This window comes from Scaptodrosophila lebanonensis, unplaced genomic scaffold (assembly GCF_003285725.1).
Source record: "Scaptodrosophila lebanonensis strain 11010-0011.00,11010-0021.00 unplaced genomic scaffold, SlebRS2 tig00000043-arrow-pilon, whole genome shotgun sequence".
Classification (NCBI taxonomy): domain Eukaryota; kingdom Metazoa; phylum Arthropoda; class Insecta; order Diptera; family Drosophilidae; genus Scaptodrosophila; species Scaptodrosophila lebanonensis.
The window spans coordinates 8,095,333-8,115,121 of record NW_022060545.1 but is presented as its reverse complement, the minus strand read 5'-3'; the positions used below and the strand labels follow the sequence as shown (position 1 = coordinate 8,115,121).

Sequence of the window (19,789 nt, the reverse complement as noted above, 5' to 3'; positions counted from 1 at the left end):
TGCTGTTGGCTACGCTTCGTGTCTACAGAGGAGCGGCAAAGATCAAAGAACATATACAAATATATATCTATATGTATATGTATGTATGTATGTATAAGTATACATTCCTACTTACAAATATACATACATACAGACATATTGATTGAAGATTTTTATACGTTTTCTGAATGGTTATTTATGCAGAGGCGCAGACAGGCGGACAAACGGACAGACGGCCCGACATGACAGACTGACACAGTGAAATACTATAATGTTGTTATTTTTGTTGTAGTTGCCATGGGAATAAACAGCAACAGCAACAACAACAAAAAGCGGCATGCGGTCATTTTATAAATGTATAGCTTCTTGTATCATTTACAAATTGCTTCAAATAGCGCAAAATCGCCGGCTGGCTTTGATTGATGTGGCCAGAAACGAAGCGACCTTAGTTTTTATTTTGGTTATATCTTCTTTTAAAGCCCAGAACAGACGTTCGCGACTGTGTGTCTGTGTGTGTGTGTGAGAGAGAGAGAGTGTGTGTGTGTGTGTGTTGATTACCACGCGACAATGACAATGTGAATTTAATTTGGTGGCTATGGGGCGTATGGTTAATAAACAGCATGCCGGCCGGCTGCCCATACAGTCGCTCGTTCAGTTATTTAGTGAGGTACATGGTTGAACTTCTTACCATGTTTGGCTAAATGCTTTGCTGGGGGTTTTTTTTTTGCAGCGTCTGCACGAAAAACAAAAGCAACAATGCGCGACGTAACACAACAAAAACACGAAAATACAAAAACAAAAAAATACGAACACGAAACGAAATGCGGCAAAAATTTCTTTGATCTTATCGCAAAGCTTCTTGCTCGCATTTTGATCAAAGCAAGTTTTTCCGCCAAAACACAAAAACAACAGCAACAACAGCCGCAAAGGCGACGTCTGCGTCGACGTCGACGCCAAGCGAGCCAGCAGAGCGAAGTCGTCGTCGCTGACGCTGCCAACACAACAAAGCCAGCGGCGTAGCGATCTCATGTGCTTTGTGAATGAGTGTCTGAAACTAAATACATACTATGTGTGTTTGTTTGTTTAGGTGAGAGGCACTTATGTATGTGTATCTCTGTGTGTGTGTGTGTGTGTGTGTGTGTGTGTATGTTGTTATTTCTGTTATCACTCTCACAGCTCTTAATGTTTACTCTACTGCTTATTTACAGACGTCGTCGTCGACGCGACTGCGCCACCTGTACGACTGCACAGTGGTGCCGACCGCGCTGCCACGGCCAACGTCGCTGCTACTGCTAGCCAATGTGCTGCTACTACTGCTGCTGCTCTCGCAAGCGCCAGCTGAGACACTGGCGCGCGCCACCAGCAGCAACGCCAACAGCAACGCCAACAGCAACAGTAACAGTAATAGCAACATACAAACGTTCTCTGTATCGAAAACAGACGACTCCGAGTCTGGAGCGGATTTGCAATCGAATGCGAGTCGCCAACGTGCGCCCCTGGAGACAAGCATGAACATGATTCAGCGCAACTTCATGGTAATGCACTCGCTGAGCGTCAACGATCACAGTCGCTCCTTGAAGCGCGTCCAGCTGACAAACTCGAGCATCACCTGCAACGATGCCTCCCATGCCGGTTTCTATTTGCGCAAACAGCCCAACTCGAAGAAGTGGATCGTATTCCTGGAAGGTGGCTGGCATTGCTTTGACAATCGTTCCTGTCGCGCCCGTTGGATGCGTTTGCGACATCTCATGACCTCCTCACAATGGCCCGAGACGAGAGATGGTAAGCGAGCAGTCATTTATTCATTATTAAAGCGAGTGTAGGAAAGCTTCTTTTTTTCAACCGACTTCAAAAAAGGGGCAGATTATCAATTCGTCTGTATTTTTTGACTAGACTAGAAAAATAAAAACTTTCCCAAAACAATACTATGTCTCGATCCCAGCTCGATCCTATCTTGAAATCAAAAATTATTATGTAAATCAAATAAATCTTCAGATAGATTCTACATTTTTAATTTTTAACAAAAGAGTACTGCTTCACATCTACAAGTATAATGAGGTTTTTTTTTAATTTTTTGCAGTTGGTGGCATACTCTCTCCGCACGCCGAGGAGAACCCCTATTGGCACAATGCCAACCATGTGCTGGTGCCCTATTGTAGCAGTGACTCGTGGTCGGGCACTCGCACCGAACCCATTTCGAAGGACAACAATTGGCGTTTCATGGGCGCTCTGATCTTGCGTCAGGTGATTGCAGATTTGATACCACTGGGTCTGGGGCGTGTCGCAGGCGGAGAACTGTTGCTGGTGGGCTCCTCAGCTGGTGGGCTCGGTGTCATGTTGAATCTGGATCGCGTACGTGAGTTTCTAGTGGAGGAACGGAAGCTTCAGGTGACAGTGCGGGGCGTCAGCGACTCGGGTTGGTTTCTGGATCGTGAGCCCTACACGCCCGCAGCCATGGCATCCAGCGAATCAGTGCGACTGGGCTGGAAGTTGTGGCAAGGCCTGCTGCCCGAGGATTGTGCCAAGGAGCATGCGTCCGAGCCCTGGCGTTGCTACTTTGGCTATCGCCTCTATCCCACGCTGAAAAGTAAGTTCAATTTGAAGAGATTACTTAAACCTAACATTCCTAACATTCGAAACCTCTTTAATGTGCAGCTCCACTCTTTGTCTTCCAATGGCTCTTCGATGAGGCACAAATGCGTGCGGACAACGTGGGTGCGCCAGTGACGCCGCAACAGTGGAACTATATACACGAAATGGGCGGCGCCCTACGCTCCTCCCTGGACAATGTGAGTGCTGTCTTTGCGCCGTCATGCATCGGCCATGCCGTCCTCTCCAAACGCGATTGGCTCAACATCAAGATCGATGACATCTCACTGCCCGCCGCTTTGCGTTGCTGGGAGCATGCGACGCGCCAGAAGCGTCACGACAAGCCCAAACGCTCCACGGAGGCCACCACAGCACTGCAACAAACCCAAAAGTCCCCGCACCCGAATAACCAAAGACATCAGCGCCACCGACACAAGCAGAACAATGTGGCGCAACGGAAGCGCAATCATCTGACAAAGGAGGAGCGCGAGGAGCGCAAACGTCACCGCAAAAAGGAGCAACAGTCTCCCAATGGTGGTCCCAATGGTAAACAACAGCGCAGACGCAACCGGCACAGAGACGAGACGCCGGAGCAGCAGCGGAAGCGTCAGGAGCAGCGTAAACGTCGCCGCCGGAAGCAGCAACAGCAGCTAAAGAAGCAACAAAAACAGCAGAAGCAGCAGCAGAAGAAGCAACAACAACACCATCATCTGGACAAGGAGCTGCAGCAGGAGCAGCCAGCAGTCGGTGGCGGCAATGAACCACAAAAGCGTCGCGCCTCCAATAGCGCCCAAAGGAGGCAGCGAGTGCCGCGCGTGCCCGAAAAGTGTGGACTGCGTCTATTAGAGCGTTGCAGTTGGCCGCAATGCAATCACAGCTGCCCCACACTAACGAATCCACTCACCGGCGAGGAGATGCGCTTCCTCGAGCTGCTCACCTCCTTCGGTCTGGACATTGAGGCGGTGGCAGCGGCGCTTGGCGTCGACATGCATACCCTAAACAATATGGAGCGAACCGAGCTCGTCAACTTGTTGACGCAGCAAGTCAGCTGAGTGGCAACAGCTGATGGCGAGTTGTAAATAGTTGTCCTGTATATACATAGCGACTCACATCCCATCTAATTGTACATATTTAAATGCTCTTTCTCTCCTCTCTCTCTCTCTCGCTCACTAGTTCTTTCTTTCCTTTAGAGCCGGCAAAAGGTTGCTCTATTAAGTTGGCTTCCTCAATTCTTAAAAGACATGCGCATCGTACCCAGTTAATTAAGCAGAGAATTAATTTATTAAAACCCACACACCTCCCTCGTATTATGTAGTTATATGTTATATATATATAGTATAAATATATTTTTAGCTAAGCCAAAACTGCATTGCACGGCCAAACGAACAAAGAAAGGATAATCTGAAAATCGATTGAGATTTGTGCGGCAAATCGAAGTTAAGATCAGCATAATGGAGGAAAAACTATAACACAAATGCAACCACAAGACTGTTTTTATGTTTTTTTTATGTAACATTTATTTAAATTATTCATAATCTAGCTATGGCATTTATAACTAAGTATGTGTATGTTTTTTTTTATAAATAGTATGGACTGTTTCAGTTGCCCGACATATAACGTGTTTATTATTTTTTATTTTTTTATTTTTTTTTATCATTATATTTCGTACCTACCTCAGCAAAGCATCAAGAAATATTTTTTAATAACAAACAAATTATCAAATACAGCTGCCTTTTACAACAACTTCAATAACAACAACAGCAACAACAACAACAAAAAATATCATTGCGTACCTGTGCAAAAATTAAATCAAATACTTACCACATACATACTATATATAAATATATATATATATAATTCCAAATGTATCTATATACATAGTTTAATGCATACATTTTATATTCGCATTCCGTTCAAACCTGTATTTGTTTAATGTTTAAAGCTATACAATTAAATATTATGTAATAATGAGAACAACTCGAATATGTCAAATTGTTGTAAAGAATTGATGATAAAAGAAACAAAAGGGAAACACAGAGACAAACAAATGTCAACAACAAATCAAAATCTATATCTATTAACTATTACTACTACTATGTAATACTACTGCTTAGTGATTAGTCTGTACAGCCTTGGTTGAAGTTAAGTCTTAAGTATTGTTGTGCTTCAAATAGTTCTAAGGATTATATTCAAACAAACTAAGCCTACACACCTACTTGTTACAACACATTAGTTTCTTAGTTAAATTAAATGCAACACCACAACAACAAACTAAAACTAAAAACTAAAACGCAAAAGAAAATAAAAACACAAAACTATTTACATTTAAAAATATTATTGTGCGCATTTTTATTAAATTTTATTTGTTTTTTATTCATTTATGCACAATCGCATTTGCGAGCTTTCTTGGAAGCTCTATATCACCAATATAGTAATTTTGTCGTCCTTCAATAAAAAACCTAACTGAAATTTAAAATTAAAATTAAAACCAACAAATTTAAATTTCTAAACCATTACGCTTTTTACTATAAAACGTCTTTTGACAGCGTCTATTTTTATTTTTTAACTTAAATTTGAACAAAACAACTACCCCTTACTCTTATTTGTTTCGCTTAAAAGGAAACTATTTAAAACAATATTTTGCAATTAAAACGTTGCCTAGTTTATTGGTCTCTGGTTCTTAAAATAAGTCACAAGTGGAACCTTAACACCTGATCTGATTTCTCATAAATATTATATGATTTTTTATAGATTTGTAGGCACCTCAATGGTTTATACAGAGATGATCTGAATAGTCCCTGTTATGAAGGTTGATCTGATTTCTCATAAAAATTATACGATTTTCCCGAAATAGTCCAATGAACAGCGTCTATTTTTAAATTAAATTGGAACAAACATTTTCAACCCTAACTCTCATTTATTTACTTTAAAAGGAAACCATTAAAAACAATATTTTGCAATTAAAACGTTGCCTAGTTTATTGGTCTCTGGCTCCTAAAATAAGTCGCAAATGAAACCTTAACGCCTGCATCTCTGAAGGCAATCAGCATTGGTGCAATAACGGTTGTTGTTGCCGCCACAGCCGCGATAACGCATTCTTATGCAGGTCCTTTGTCGGCTGTTGTAGTACCACATAGGATCCTGGGAGGTGAGACCGCACAATCGACCATTCGCATTACCCTCATCTCGGCCACCAGTACACACCTGGAAGACTATAAGAAAATAAAATCTATAAATGAACTGCATTTTGGAGGACAGAAAAGTTACTTACAAGGCCGTCCACGACAGAGCACAGGAGGCTGCGCCTTTATGTGCGCCACACAGATTGTCAGCAAGAGCAGAGCGAAAAGGAATTTCATACTGATTTGTGCAACAAGCTTTATCTGATTGACAGCACGAGTGCAGGCGCTTTTATAGTGTATCTTACAGCGGGTTGGCCTAAATTCTGCTTATAATATACGTGTTATTAATATTCGAGTATATCTGGTGCGAAGTTTTCAAACAAAGCCGCCCTAAAGCAGCGACCTACTGCGAAAATCTGGTCTGGCTGTAATACAAAACACCTGGAGTGGTCACATCTATTGTTTAAGTACAGTTACATTTAGGCTTATAGTACAACCTATAGTAAGTCGCTAAAATTGGCAGGTCAGCATAAGGTGGCACTAATCCGAACAAAAATGCTCGGGCTTTCTTCAAAGATGGCTGTTAAACCATTGTGGATATATACAATAGTACCCACTATATATATAATGGATGCATAGTGGTGCCGCACTTTCTTCAAAACTTTATCTCGACTTCCCAGCTTAAGTTTGCATCGCTGCTTCTGTATCGAAATTATTATTCTTTTTAGCATGCCATCTAGTCTTTTTTTAATGTTTCAACTAAACTGCATTTCAGAATGCAAATATAAATTCCACAAAGTATTGAAAGAGTCGTTGAAAGCAGATAGTTCGATGTGGTTGCAGTCGTTCAAATCTTGTGATGATTTTTCTGAAGAGTTATTGCTATTGTTGCTATTGTTTGTTCAGCCGAAGAGATGATCTGAATAGTCCCTGTTATGAAGATTGATATGATTTCTCATCAAAATTATACGATTTTTACAATGTACCATTTTTTATACAGATTTGCACCTCAATGATATATAACCAAAGATATGATCTGAATCGCCCCTGTTATCATGGTTGATCTGATTTCTCATCAAGATTATACTATTTCTCCGCTGTACAATTTTTTCAAAAGATTTGTATCAACCTCAATGACTTACAACCGATGAGATGATCTGATTTCTTATACAGATTTGCACCTCAATGGTATATAACCAAAGATATGATCTGAATCGCCCCTGTTATCATGGTTGATCTGATTTCTCATCAAGATTATACTATTTCTCCGCTGTACAATTTTTTCAAAAGATTTGTATCAACCTCAATGACTTACAACCGATGAGATGATCTGATTTCTCATCAAGATTATACGATTTTGCGCTGTACAATTTTTTATACAGATTTATATACACCTCAATAATTTTTTTATCGTATATTTTCATCGCGTCAAAACTACACTGACCAATTGCCAATTTATTTAAGATCCCTCGGAAACAAATCCTTGACAGCGCTGAATAATCTTTGACATTATTGCCTTCGCTGGTGAAACTAGTATCTTAACTGCACAGTAATTCACATAATCTTGCATTACCAGACTTGGCACAGCATTAAAGGCTGCTGGCACAACAGTTGATTTGGGCGATCTTTACGAAAATCGTCCTTCATCGGTAGATGACAGTGCCACAGGATGGCATCAGATGCTGCCAGAACTGTTGGGCTAATTATTTCATCACTCGCCAGCTTCCCACTTACATTTTTAATTACTCTTTTAATGACTATTTTTAATTATGTCGCCTTCTAAGCTGTCTTCCGCCTAGTACTTAATTATTTAAATAAATTAGAAGACTCAAGCCCAGACTGCATTCAATTAAATCGTCATCTTTTTATGTATTCTTAGAAGTTTATTTGTCATATGCATGTCCTGAAGTAAGTCATAAATTTCAGAAATCCAATGGAAACTTAACGCCTGCATCTCTGAAGACAATCAGCATTGGTGCAATAACGGTTGTTGTTGCCACCGCAGCCGCGATAACGCATTCTGATGCAGGTCCTTTGTCGGCTGTTGTAGTACCACATAGGATCCTGGGAGGTGAGACGGCACAATCGGCCGTTGGCGTTGCCCTCATCCCGGCCACCAGTGCACACTTGGAAGACTACAAGAAAAGCAAACGCGTTCAAATCCAAAATTTTTGGGATATAGCTTCAAGTTGACTTACCAGGACGTCCACGACACACCACTGGGGGCTGAGCATTCAACTGCGCCACACACACTGCCAAACACACCAAAGCCAGAACGATTTTCATATTGATTGATGTAGTAAGATGATGGATGTCCAAGTTGAACTGATAACCAGATCGATTGCATGCGCTTTTATAGCGAGTCTTTAAGAGAATTGACCCAGTTTTCAGACACGCGTCTTAATGTCAGTCTGGAGTCAAGTTTCCAGACAATGCACCGACCCATTTCGGAAAAACTTCAAGACAAAAAGCATGCAGTGGCCACATATGCATTGTTTAAGCCACTTATTCACACAGCTTATGGCCAAAAATAGCAAGTCAGCTGAGGGTGTAGGTAGGGCTATAATGCGTACAATACGGATATAGAATGTCAGGGTTCAAGAGACTTACAACAGGACACATGGACAAATGTCCTCTACTTGATTGCCTTGCCTGTCAACGTCAATTAATTATTTGTCAAAGCAATAATGGTATATTTATAACTAACAACAAATATTAAAAAGATGACATTAATTAATAATTAATTAATAATTAATTAATTAATAATGCTCGCCCTGTATAACACATTTTTACCAAAAGCTAGCAAAGTTCATATGAATTCAATTGTGTTCAATTGTGTGGTCCAATCTGCAAGCAGATTTAATCCTTGTACACATCCTTTTAAGCTTTATGTAATATTCACATTAACCGATCCGATTCTTCTCTTCTTCATCCGCTTCACATATGTTGATTTACCGATTTAATTTTATTTTATCTATAATAAAACCTGCTTTTGCAGATTTCTGAATGAATTTCAAACGAAATCTTGCAAACTTATTCAGTTTTTTAGATCTCCGAGAACAAGTTCAAACATTGAAGAGGTGATCTGCATAGCAGCTTTTGGTACAGTTAGTTTAATTTCTTATCATTATAATAATAAAATAATTTAGTCAACCAAGCGAAGTGGATTTGGGCTCTTTAGATAATGTCCCATTCTTTGAAAGAGCAGATATGACATAATCTTATAGAATCAGCAGCATCTGTTGAATTGGTAGCTATTTCGATCTATATGATTTCAAGATAAAGCCTATATATATCAAATACATATATTATAATCATTTATTGCTTATAGCTTAAAACAATTAAAGCCTTCTCCATCAATGGAACACGTGAAGGAATCATACAGTGGACCAATGGGTTGAGATATGTTGGGCATGGATTTTCTTTTTCTGTTTCAACACGGAAACTACAACAAATTTTGTTTGATAAAGTACAGTTTTTTTAAATTAAGAGCGAATCTACGACTGTAGAAATGTTTACTCATTTAAATTCAAAATTTTAATTTTTGGCTTTATGAATAATTGGCGTTCGTCTTTTTACGTCCCAATTAAAATAACTTTAAATACTTATTGTAATTTCGAAATTATTATAGGACCCATAATTATAATACTAAGTATTTGTATGGGTTGGACGAATGCTGTCAACTTTTTAAATATCTACTCTGCCAAATAATGGTAAGAAATACGTATTATATAATACGTATATAAATATTTCTTGTACATACTATATATTCAGTCAGTATTGTAACAATTCTTAACAATTTAAACCGTTTTGTAATTGTTTTCTACACATTCATTAAAATATAAATACGCTTGTTATACGCTGTACCCAAAGGGTACAAGGGTATATTAGTTTTGTGCGAGTGCACATGGAACACACAGAAGGAGGCTTGGTAGACCCCACAAAGTATACATATTCTTGATCAGCATGACAAGCCGAGTCGATATAGCCATGTCCGTCTGTCCGTCTGACCGTCTGTCTGTCCGTCTGTCTGTCCGTCTGTCTGTCTGTATGAACGCAAGGATCTCCGAAAGTATAAGAGCTAGAATAACCAAACTTGGTATACAGATTCTCCTGAGACCGAGAAAGGACGAGTTTGTTCATTTTTTCTGATCCACCCCCCCACTCCCCCCTATCAACGATTTTCTATAACTCCCGTAATTCTTGAACTAAAATTTGGTAGTCACATTAGGTTAATAATTATATATCCGTATACCAAGTTTCATTATGATAGAATGATCGAAAAGAAAGTTATAGCCATATAACCAGGCCCAATGCACACATACATACATATGTAAAAGTACACAAACACGCATAAGGCACGATTCTGATGTAAATGCAAATGTATGTATGCATGCATGGACTATTTTATATTTAATTAGTTAATATTTAGTTAATTAATTAAATTAATTTAGTTAATTAATTTAATTCAATTAATTAATTAATTTAATTACTTTTTTGTGGGGTGGTACAGGGTATTTAAGAGTTGAGCCTGCTCGACTTTAGCATTCCTTTCTTGTTTTACTTATGGAAGGTAAACTCAATTGTTTAAGAATATGCAGAACTTCGACGAAAATTGTTTATAAGCCCTGCCTTGAGTTCATTTCACTTAAATTTGCACTAAAAATGCGCATATTTCCATTATTGTTTGTACTAAGTCTTTTGCTGTTGGCGACTGACGCTAGACGTCGAAGGACACCCAGTATTCCCAGCAATACCTGCAAAGGCAAACCAAGTAAGTTGACTCAGTTTCAGAACAGGCCTAAATGCAGCTTCGAACTCTATGTGGACTGTCATTATTTTTCTCAGATCGGCAGCAATGTGAAGGTCCCTTGGATCTTGGCAGCGGTGGTCGACGCTGTCGAAGATCGGCGAATAACAATATGTGGTATTATAATGCGGCAATGAACAGAACCTGCATAAAAATGGCCTACAAAGGCTGCGGGGGAAATAATAATCGCTGGTGCAGCAAACAGGACTGCGAAACCAAATGTCGTCGCTGAGCAAACCCCAAGCTATAGATTATATGCATTATACATAAATGCTAAGTAGGGAGTGTTAATTAAAAATGTGTTAGAAATTGTAATCTCAATCAAAGTATTTGTTAATCTTATTCATAATTAAATCCTAACATTTTTCAATACAGCGATTGTACAGATATGACTATAAATGGCTCTAGCTTGAGGGCTCACATTTTTTTACACATTTGTAAATAAAATAAAGTTAAAAGTTATATTATGACAAATATCAAATCTGCAATTTTGGCTTTAAATTAAATTTGTTCCTTAAATTGGATATAAGCAAAGAATAAATTAATGCATAAGCATTAACTTCAATGTATAAAGCCTCATAAGCTAGAAGGCTTAATAATACATCTGGAAAAGTACTGCTTTCTGGTCTTTAAACCCTGTTATGTATGGCTGCAGTAAATATTTATACAATTGTCAGAATTGGCAAGCCCCCTAAAATAAGCGAAAAGGCGCGTACCTTTATATACTTGTATGTATTGTGCTTTGTAATTCAACGCCAATTGTCTGTAGCCAACTGTTATTTAATTGCCCCGAACGAAAAATACGTCAGAATAGTATTGGCAATAATATAAAAAATGCTATTGACATTCCTTTTTCTATTTGGTGCTAGCTAGTAGAAAATCAAATGCGGAACACTGCAAAGGCCGGATAGGTTACAATTAAATAATATTTACACGCACCATCCAGTATTGCGATGTAAATATATTTCCTAACAAAAAAAGCTATTAAATAAATAACAATACGAGTATGTACATCGATTTGCTGCCAATTTAAATTCAATCTTGCAATAACTTTAATAAGCGAGCAAATATATACATAGCTGAATAGCCGGCACAGACCAAGAATATAACCTTAAAACTAGTATAAGCCACAATCGCAATTTGTTTCTTTTTGATATCTGGTCACACTAAAAGAAACCGGCGTTCCACGGTTAAGTACAAATATTGTTAACGGTTATGCACTTGAAGAGCCCTAGAGGTTGCCACATCGACAGAATATGAGGGCAATTCAACTAAACAGCTGAGCGGGTACAAGCAGTATAAAAAGAAAAAGTATTTTTCGATTTTACTTGAGCTAAGTTTTAATGGATTCTACTGCTCTGGGTCATGATGCGAAAATCAAATGAAGTTTCAAGTCGTAAAGCCCGTTTACAGTTATTTACAAAGAAAGACAAGATCTGCTTGATGAAGGCAGTGCAGAAAACTCCCGTATTGTGGAAACCCGACCATCCCAAACATCTTGATGCATACACCGCATCGAAGGCTTGGGATGTTATTGGAAAGCAACTGGACAAGGATGGTAAGTTAATGGAGTTTTTACAAGATTTCTCAACTCACGTGTACTTTTTTTGATTCAAAAGCGAGGAAATGCAAGGCTGCTTGGATATCTCTGCGCGAGAGCTATCGCTACCACATAAAGAAATGCCGCAAAAGTGACGGCAAAGGCGCCGTCAGTCTTGATCCAAAGGACATAAAATGGGAGTTTGCTCCGTACATGGCCTTTATGCTATATACGCCACCGCAGACACGGTTAGTTATTCATCTGTAATGAATGCTCGAGCCACCAACTAACTCATTTCAAATAGAAGCATAAACGAAGATTGTTCGCCGGTGATTGAAAGTGTAACCAGCTCGCCTGAAAAGGGAGAGGATGAATCAAAGGTATTGAGGCATGCAAGCCCAACAAGCCCACCCACAAAAGCAGACGAGTCAGATACTGAAATCTTGGATAGTATGAAAGCGGAGTTCGAGGAATATTGCTTACCACCTGAGTCTGGAAGCGAACCTATATGTGAGGACTCCTTACCCTCCAGCTCGTGCTCTCGCGTAAGCTAAATGTCATTATATAGATTCTATGGAAGTCCAAATATCTTTTTATGCAGAAAAGACAACGGTCTGTTGAGAATGAGACCGACACGCTTATTGGCGAGCTTCTACAGCGGCAAAATGCGTTGCTTGCCAAACATAGAGAAGTCCCTGTCGGTACCCAAAGAGATCTGCAAAACTATGATGTGTTCCTGTTCTGGGACAGCATCATGAAGGATATGTCGCCGGCAGCAGTGAGGGAAGCAAAATTTGCCATGACTGCTTTATTGAACGACATATCCAAGAAAGATATAGAAAATAATAATACAATTAAGAAATAAGCTAAGAAAATAAATTGTAATAAGTTTTTCATGTAACTTACGAGTATATTTATTTGAATTTATTTCTATACGCCCGTGACTTTATATTGCCAAAGATAATCCAAAGATTTGAATAATCCTGTGGCCGGCCATAATATGAGTGCCAAATTTTCTGTAGAGGCGCTACTGTCGCCTCAGATGAGTGATATGCTACATATCTAATAAATAAAAGAGGGTATTATATTAAAGGTTTCGAAAATATCATCAATCATTCAATACTACCTACTCAAGAACAATTGCCAGTTTAGCCTGAGCCGTAACTCCAGAAGTGCGTCACCTTTCAGCAACAACTTTTTTAAAGTTGGCTCTGCTCTTGTGGAATTTTCCCTGATATAATCGGGTTTCGCCTTATTCTTTCGAACTAAAACATAAGTACGAAGGATTCATTATTTCAACAATAAAAAAAGCAGCTCCACAAAAATAAATGCTCTTACCAGTCACGCATCTGCTTTTTGCAGCTCGCGCGCGTAAATATTTGTTTTTTTAATTTAGACTGCTTCCTCTTTTTAGCCAGCAGCGCCAAAATTCTGCTTGTATTAGGAATATAAAAGCTGCACAATAAATAGGCGTACATTTTAAATTTCGCTCTCTATTTTGTTAAACAAAAACTGAAACCGGCAAAAAAAGTGAGACCACCATTCTTGCTTTTAGAAAATACCAAGAAAATATTGTAACAGCAGAAATAATTGAGCATTTTTCCGATTTTGTGAGTGGACACACTCTTAAGAATTTAAAGCTACAAGCCGGCAGCACATTTGCGCCACAAGCTCACTCGCTTTCTGACCTTTTATTATTTATTTATGATTATGTCTTTAAATATATACTGTAAGGCTAAAAATTTAATGAACCCGTATAAGCTCATGCTCCACAATCATGAATAACACACTTATTACAGTTGGTTTTAGTTAATAATAATTTATTTATGTTTTCTGATTATTTCTGAAAAAAATCAGTGAACGATAAATTCTTTCCATATTCGAATTTATTTTAAGTTTATATTGCAGAATCATACAAATTGACAAATTCGTGATGTTCTGCTCAGAAAAATCATTACCTAGAAAATCATAAATATACCAGAGGTACGAAAATAGCTTCACTTTTTTGTGGTCCATCATGAGGACCATTTAATTAAATATTGGCAAAAGTACGTTTATTTAAAAGAACTTAATGATCCGTTACTTTAAAGCAGGCAAATTAACACTTATTAGTATTAATTTAAAAGTAAGCTTTGAAAAGTAGATTGGTTCTATCTGAAATATCATTATATTCTTGGCATACATACTACTTGTGAATTTGCATGCAAATTATTTGCATGTCGGATCATAAGTTAATGCAATAATTGCGATAAATAACAGAATAATAATAGTACTACCATGCAAGTGATTATTTTTGAATGTTAATCTACAGTTCATAAAAACATTTTGGAGGAATTTCTTTTAATTCTTTCAACTGCTGTGGAAAGTTGAAACGAAGAGAGGAGATGCTCAAAGAAATTGGAAATGTAACTCAAGCTGTTATGAGATCATATCTCACATACTTACTAATGTTATTCTATATTGCTCTCTTGTTCATGAGGCACCTTATTGTCCGTTCGTAAGTGTGTTTGGTGAATTAATTGAATAACCGAAAGACTTTTTGAGCTATTTTGCTCTTGAGTTGTCCCACAATTGTGCGGCTATGGGTGCGGGTGGGCTGCACAATGGCTGGGCATGAGAGGAATTGTGAATCTTCACAATTGCCGACCGCTTTCATTCAGAGACAACTGCCGTGCACATAAGACGCTCATTATTTCTGATCCGCACAGCTTACTTGTATTGCGTCGCTATTTAATGTCAAGTTTAAAGTGCAATTTATAAAATGGCCATCGTTCTACATTTTTTGCTACTCCTAAGCATTGCAGCATCGCTTCAGGGTAAGATTTTTGTCCAAGCTTCCTGTCCCATCTACCTGACCATTTCGCTGGAGGGCAAGACAATGCACGAGTCCTGCCTCGAAGTCAACTGGGGACCCGATTGCCAGACGCCGCCCGAATGGATTGGCATCTTCCATCAGGATCCATCGATCTCAAACTTTCAGCCGGAGGTGCGCATCGATGGCATTAGCAATAAGACTGGCAAAGTAACGACTCACATAAAAATTGGCAAGCTGAGCTTTCCCGGAGGTTGGAATCGTCACGATGATGATCACATTGCTCCCACCAAGTATCCCAAGGGCAAGTGTTTGCCCCACTATGTGGCCAGCTTCAATGGCACCGAACTCTTAACGGTTGAATGCCTCAAGATTCAACCGAATTGGTTGTCCCAGCTAAAGGGCATCGCAAAAGCTCCGATCAAGCGTCTCTTTCTGCCCGGCACACACGCCTCCGGGGCCTTCATCACAAACTACAGCAAGACGAAGTCGGTCCTGGTGAAGGACTATCTGGTGGCGCAGCACTTTGATGTGTGGGCTCAGCTGGTATTTGGGATACGCTATCTGGATCTGAGTATTGGGTGAGTGCAACCGAGTAAATGCAATGTCCTTAAAGCTAAAGTAGATCCCAAAAGCACTTGAGGTAGGACGAAATAGTTTGCACTAATTTTATGGTTGCTCTGAGAAAGAAATTAATTCATTTCGCTGTGATTTAAATTTTTTTTTTTATCTGTAAATTAAAAATTAAATATCTAAATACATGTTTTTCCAACTGACTAGTACATAGTTTCAAATTAATATACTTAAACATAATGAATACGACAGAAAATTCATAATAAGCTAAGTTCCTTAAGTCGTTTAGAGATCTTTATTTTGCATTCGTGTAGATTTGATTTTTAAGAACATTTTTCAATTTTGATAAATCTTGATTATAGACTATTGCCGCTTTGTCCAAAATGTAGAATAACTGAAATTCAGGCATTGCCGTTTTTGAATACTGCATATTGAATGATTTCATGTCCCGCTTCCAGCTTGTAACGCTCTCAAATATCTTTTTAAAAATTCAATTTCCAATATCAATCCATTGGAGTTTCTTTCAGCATATTTTTCTTTTTAAAATTACTTTCTGATCAATCTGGCTGGGGCTTAACTTAAGCACACTCAATTGAATTCAAGACAATATTAATCTCCTTTGTACGGATTATTAAGCCTCAGTTTTTCTAGAAGCGATCGGTAAAGAAAATGGCTTCTTTCTTTATTTGTTATAATCCAATATATTGTCATTAAATCGGAGCATTTCATATTATAGTAACGGTTGCTGAAAATATCACTCTTAAAGTTACATTTTGAAGTTATAGACTTGCAATTTCTTCAAACAGGTATAAGCACTTAGAGGGTGTCAGCGATGCCGAAAACTTCTGGATCGTCAACGAGAATATGTACATCAATCCTTTGACTGGCGTGCTGCGGGATGTGAAACGTTTTGTACACCGTTCGGGGGAAATGGTTATCATAGATTTTAGCTCCTTTCCGATTGGGTTTTACAAACATCCCGAGCTCTACAGCGCACTCTTTCAGCTTATTCGCCAAGAACTTGGGGATGTGGCCTTTCGAAGCTATAAGCCCGATGAGCATTGCTATCAGCGCAGCTTTGAGGAGCTTAAGGAACAGAACAGACAAATCCTGTTGCTCTTTCCGACAGAGGAGCTGCCACATCCGGATAACGGTGAAAAATTACACTAATATATTTATTCCTATCATCATCTTTCTTTTGCAGAATCCGAGCTGCTCTGTTCGCCTTGGCAACGTTTCAGCACTAGTTATATGAACAATTCGGAAGTTCTGGACTATATGCGTTTCATGTTCAGCATGAAGCCAGATTCTCCGGTGCAGGACGAAGGCTGGATATTTTGGGCAGTGAAGAGCATGGAACAGGCCCTCAACACACATAAATTGCAGACAACCAAGGAGCGTGCAGCACTCATCAATCCCAACGTGAGCAGATGGCTGAAGGGTCCATGGGGTCTCAATGCCAATATAGTGGCCATGGATTACTTCAGTAATACAAATATTGTGGATACAGCCATACATGTGAATACCCTGAAGGCATATCTATTGTCCCATGAAAACTTTGTTAATTTGGAAATATTACGTTAAGCTAGCAGTTGCAATGTATTTTCTACAACTATTTCGATTTGTGTTTGAAACAAAATAAAATCAATTGTGAATTTTAAATTAAAGTGGCTTGAAGAGCTGCCACCTCGATCGAATTAGGTGCTGCCGCCGTATGGCAAGCCTTCGCTCTCAAGCAGGCTGGCAGAACTCTGCAAGCAGTGATTTTTAAAGCAGTTTACCGCTTAAATCGGTTAAAACCTTAAACTGAACCGCAAAGAACCTCAGCGCAGTGACAATGACCAGTAAATAAAAATAATTAGCAACTTTACGGTTTTGTCAAGAATGCTGTGCTGACGAATCTTATTCAAATTTGTTCACAGTCAGGTGTGCGAAACGGCCTCAGAAAGAGCAAAGAATTTGCATTTGTGTTCACCAAATACTGTAATTAAATGTAAGGTCGTGGCAGACATTTCGATATTTTAAACTAGAACACTGATTTGCATGAAGCTCGTCAATTTGCGATGACAAATTCTGCTCTGCTCCCTTTAAATTGATTTTCGAGGCATAATATGGCGATAACCTTACTCTCGGCTCTAAAATGCAGTCATGATTCAGACTTTTACTTCATTCATGATACTCCTATTGCCAATAGCGTATATGTATATAAACGTAGGTAATTTATATTTGTCATTATGCATACATATAGTATGTGCGAGTACATAGCTGACTCTGCCTGCCTGTTTATTCATTTGCTTTAGTTGTGTTTACCGAAGCCGGTTTCACAAAAGTGATAAACGATCCAAATGCAGGCGAGTGCAACCGAAATAGCTTCGTTACCATATCGGTGATGTAATACCTTGGCTTGACCAAAACCGGAGCCACTAAGTGGAATAGAATGCGCGTGCTTGTTGAAGGGAAATCAAACCATGAGCAATCCAGCTTTTCAACTAACACTATCACAATGTATGGCATCTAATTTTTTTTAATTTTCATCTAAAACTTGTACTTCTACAGTTTCTGAAAAGATTTCACGTGACAAGATATATATATACAGTGTAACCTCTATACAGTGAAAACTCTTTTATCCGGACACTCTCTTCGGCGGACATTCTAAACATTCGATCGGTGTATAAAGTATTTAAAAGGGGATACCTTTTCACTGTAATCCGAACAATTAGTGTTAAGTCAATGTCCGAAAGTGTGACAAGTTCGACATTGCCGGAACATATCCAGATCGAGACTTTTTCATTTTTGTTTTTTTGAATTTAAGAGACAGATTTAGAAATAACATTAATTAGAACAAACAGAACCTATTTTAATCAATTGATTTATTAGGTTCCTAAAATATTAGACATTATAAACTTCCTGAAACGATCAGTAAGTTTACAAATGATTTCCTTTTTACTCCTCAAGTACAGAGTATAAATATCTGCTCGCCTCCAAGTTTTCTAAACATTAAAGTTTTGGAGACTCAGCGGATGTACGGAAATGCTTTAATTGCTTCTTTTTTTTTGTTCACAGCTAAAGAATGTTATGTGCTCTGTGAGTAACACTGACGAATCAGACGAGCATGACATAATCAGAGGGAATAGTATTAGTCTTTTTGTTACATTCTAAAAATAGGGGAACCATAGCAGTTACTTCAAACCCAACACTTTTTATTTTATTTAATTAATCAACAAATTATGTATTTTATATTACATTACAATAAAGGTATAGAATAATATTATTCTATATTAAAATCTAATATGAATTCTACTTATAATAAAATAGGGTTTTCGGATTTCTAAACCTGCTTCTGAAATGTAATATTTTGAATTATTGCCAGTCCGACCCCTACAAAGAGTTTATTTGTCTTCTTCTGCTCAAATGAAACTTTGGTCATCAGAAATATTCAGTCCTGTGTCGAGAGTTTGGAGATAAAAAATAACTGGCACAAGAATTGGAGCGTAGAGAATTGGAAGAAGGTGATTTTGTCAGATGAGTCCAAAATAAACCGATTTCAATTCGATGGAAAGCAACTTTTAATACTGGGATCCATCGTCCACATGAGAAGATTAATTAAGGAAAAGAAGTAATATCTTCATATTTCTATCCGTCTAGGTGGGCAAATATACTTATCCAGTATATTGTATCAAAAGATTTGAATGAGCTTTGTTTTCAAAATTTCACAAGAACTTTTGAAAAACTAGGTGAATTAGGTACGCCCTAGCTTATTTAAAGCTAAAATCTTTTGATTAAATATTAAATCCATGTACATGTATATCTAGATGCATTTACAATAATTAAATTTAATATATTGAAATATTTAAAAATACAAAATGTATTTCCATTCCTTTCCTTTATTAGTTGCTGAAAAAGTTACATTAGTTTGAATTATAATTTTTTTCCCCCTTTAAATATAATGAAGGAATATAATATTCAGATCGATTGATGCATTTTTAAGGGTTTTACAGGTGTTTTAAGTTAAAACTAATCAACAGCTATGAGAAGTTTTTAAGCATTAACAATAGCAGCTTAGAAGATTTGAGATTTAAAGACACTTGGACACAATATCTCTATCGTTTTTAACTTCCAGCCCTACTCTAAGATGCCAGTTATTTTTTATAATCTATGTTGCTGATTAATACTTATAAATGCGGTTTGGCAATCAAGTTGTTCTGTAATAAAAATCTATTTGCAATTTAAGCTGATGAGCAAGACGTTGCGACACCAGTCTCGGAGTTATCTATCGCTTTTACATATACCCGTATATAGTCTATAAACAATTGCAGTTGAATGCCCTTTGTCTGAGGCTTTAGTCACCGCATCATGCAGACACT

General features: G+C 38.1%; 6 protein-coding genes across 6 annotated transcripts; 4 read left to right on the top strand and 2 right to left on the bottom strand.

The window, feature by feature from the left end:
• The first annotated feature begins 574 nt into the window (after window positions 1–574).
• On the top strand, window positions 575–3,620 carry LOC115622379 (palmitoleoyl-protein carboxylesterase NOTUM). The gene is made up of 5 exons (XM_030516302.1): window positions 575–646; window positions 1,188–1,356; window positions 1,420–1,761; window positions 2,060–2,566; window positions 2,635–3,620. The coding sequence occupies exons 1-5, from the start codon at window positions 575–577 to the stop codon at window positions 3,618–3,620; spliced, it is 2,076 nt and encodes a 691-aa protein (XP_030372162.1).
• Window positions 3,621–5,586: 1,966 nt separating this feature from the next.
• On the bottom strand, window positions 5,587–5,927 carry LOC115623194 (male accessory gland serine protease inhibitor-like). The gene is made up of 2 exons (XM_030517416.1): window positions 5,840–5,927; window positions 5,587–5,780 (listed from the first exon to the last, which is right to left on the bottom strand). The coding sequence occupies exons 1-2, from the start codon at window positions 5,925–5,927 to the stop codon at window positions 5,587–5,589; spliced, it is 282 nt and encodes a 93-aa protein (XP_030373276.1).
• A 1,704-nt stretch (window positions 5,928–7,631) lies between these two features.
• On the bottom strand, window positions 7,632–7,976 carry LOC115623137 (male accessory gland serine protease inhibitor-like). The gene is made up of 2 exons (XM_030517346.1): window positions 7,889–7,976; window positions 7,632–7,825 (listed from the first exon to the last, which is right to left on the bottom strand). The coding sequence occupies exons 1-2, from the start codon at window positions 7,974–7,976 to the stop codon at window positions 7,632–7,634; spliced, it is 282 nt and encodes a 93-aa protein (XP_030373206.1).
• Window positions 7,977–10,355: 2,379 nt separating this feature from the next.
• On the top strand, window positions 10,356–10,732 carry LOC115622378 (kappaPI-actitoxin-Avd3c-like). The gene is made up of 2 exons (XM_030516301.1): window positions 10,356–10,464; window positions 10,539–10,732. Exons 1-2 carry the CDS (start codon window positions 10,356–10,358, stop codon window positions 10,730–10,732), a joined length of 303 nt encoding a protein of 100 aa, XP_030372161.1.
• A 1,132-nt stretch (window positions 10,733–11,864) lies between these two features.
• LOC115623070 lies at window positions 11,865–12,945 on the top strand. Its single transcript, XM_030517264.1, has 4 exons — window positions 11,865–12,058; window positions 12,120–12,288; window positions 12,345–12,585; window positions 12,642–12,945. Exons 1-4 carry the CDS (start codon window positions 11,866–11,868, stop codon window positions 12,903–12,905), a joined length of 867 nt encoding a protein of 288 aa, XP_030373124.1. The 5' UTR covers window position 11,865; the 3' UTR covers window positions 12,906–12,945.
• Window positions 12,946–14,803: 1,858 nt separating this feature from the next.
• Window positions 14,804–17,063, top strand: LOC115622961. The gene is made up of 3 exons (XM_030517107.1): window positions 14,804–15,433; window positions 16,232–16,578; window positions 16,630–17,063. Exons 1-3 carry the CDS (start codon window positions 14,919–14,921, stop codon window positions 17,007–17,009), a joined length of 1,242 nt encoding a protein of 413 aa, XP_030372967.1. The 5' UTR covers window positions 14,804–14,918; the 3' UTR covers window positions 17,010–17,063.
• The last annotated feature ends 2,726 nt before the right edge of the window (window positions 17,064–19,789 follow it).

Coding starts and splice junctions, on each gene's coding strand:
- LOC115622379 (XM_030516302.1), top strand. CDS start 575: ATGGGGCGTATGGTTAATAAACAGCATGCCGGCCGGCTGCCCATACAG. Junction 1,762..2,059: donor ATGGCCCGAGACGAGAGATG/GTAAGCGAGCAG, acceptor AATTTTTTGCAG/TTGGTGGCATACTCTCTCCG. Junction 2,567..2,634: donor CCTCTATCCCACGCTGAAAA/GTAAGTTCAATT, acceptor TTTAATGTGCAG/CTCCACTCTTTGTCTTCCAA.
- LOC115622378 (XM_030516301.1), top strand. CDS start 10,356: ATGCGCATATTTCCATTATTGTTTGTACTAAGTCTTTTGCTGTTGGCG. Junction 10,465..10,538: donor TACCTGCAAAGGCAAACCAA/GTAAGTTGACTC, acceptor TATTTTTCTCAG/ATCGGCAGCAATGTGAAGGT.
- LOC115623137 (XM_030517346.1), bottom strand. CDS start 7,976: ATGAAAATCGTTCTGGCTTTGGTGTGTTTGGCAGTGTGTGTGGCGCAG. Junction 7,826..7,888: donor GGTGTGTCGTGGACGTCCTG/GTAAGTCAACTT, acceptor CTTTTCTTGTAG/TCTTCCAAGTGTGCACTGGT.
- LOC115623070 (XM_030517264.1), top strand. CDS start 11,866: ATGATGCGAAAATCAAATGAAGTTTCAAGTCGTAAAGCCCGTTTACAG. Junction 12,289..12,344: donor TATACGCCACCGCAGACACG/GTTAGTTATTCA, acceptor CATTTCAAATAG/AAGCATAAACGAAGATTGTT. Junction 12,586..12,641: donor CCTCCAGCTCGTGCTCTCGC/GTAAGCTAAATG, acceptor CTTTTTATGCAG/AAAAGACAACGGTCTGTTGA.
- LOC115622961 (XM_030517107.1), top strand. CDS start 14,919: ATGCACGAGTCCTGCCTCGAAGTCAACTGGGGACCCGATTGCCAGACG. Junction 15,434..16,231: donor TATCTGGATCTGAGTATTGG/GTGAGTGCAACC, acceptor TTCTTCAAACAG/GTATAAGCACTTAGAGGGTG. Junction 16,579..16,629: donor GCTGCCACATCCGGATAACG/GTGAAAAATTAC, acceptor TTTCTTTTGCAG/AATCCGAGCTGCTCTGTTCG.
- LOC115623194 (XM_030517416.1), bottom strand. CDS start 5,927: ATGAAATTCCTTTTCGCTCTGCTCTTGCTGACAATCTGTGTGGCGCAC. Junction 5,781..5,839: donor GCTCTGTCGTGGACGGCCTT/GTAAGTAACTTT, acceptor ATTTTCTTATAG/TCTTCCAGGTGTGTACTGGT.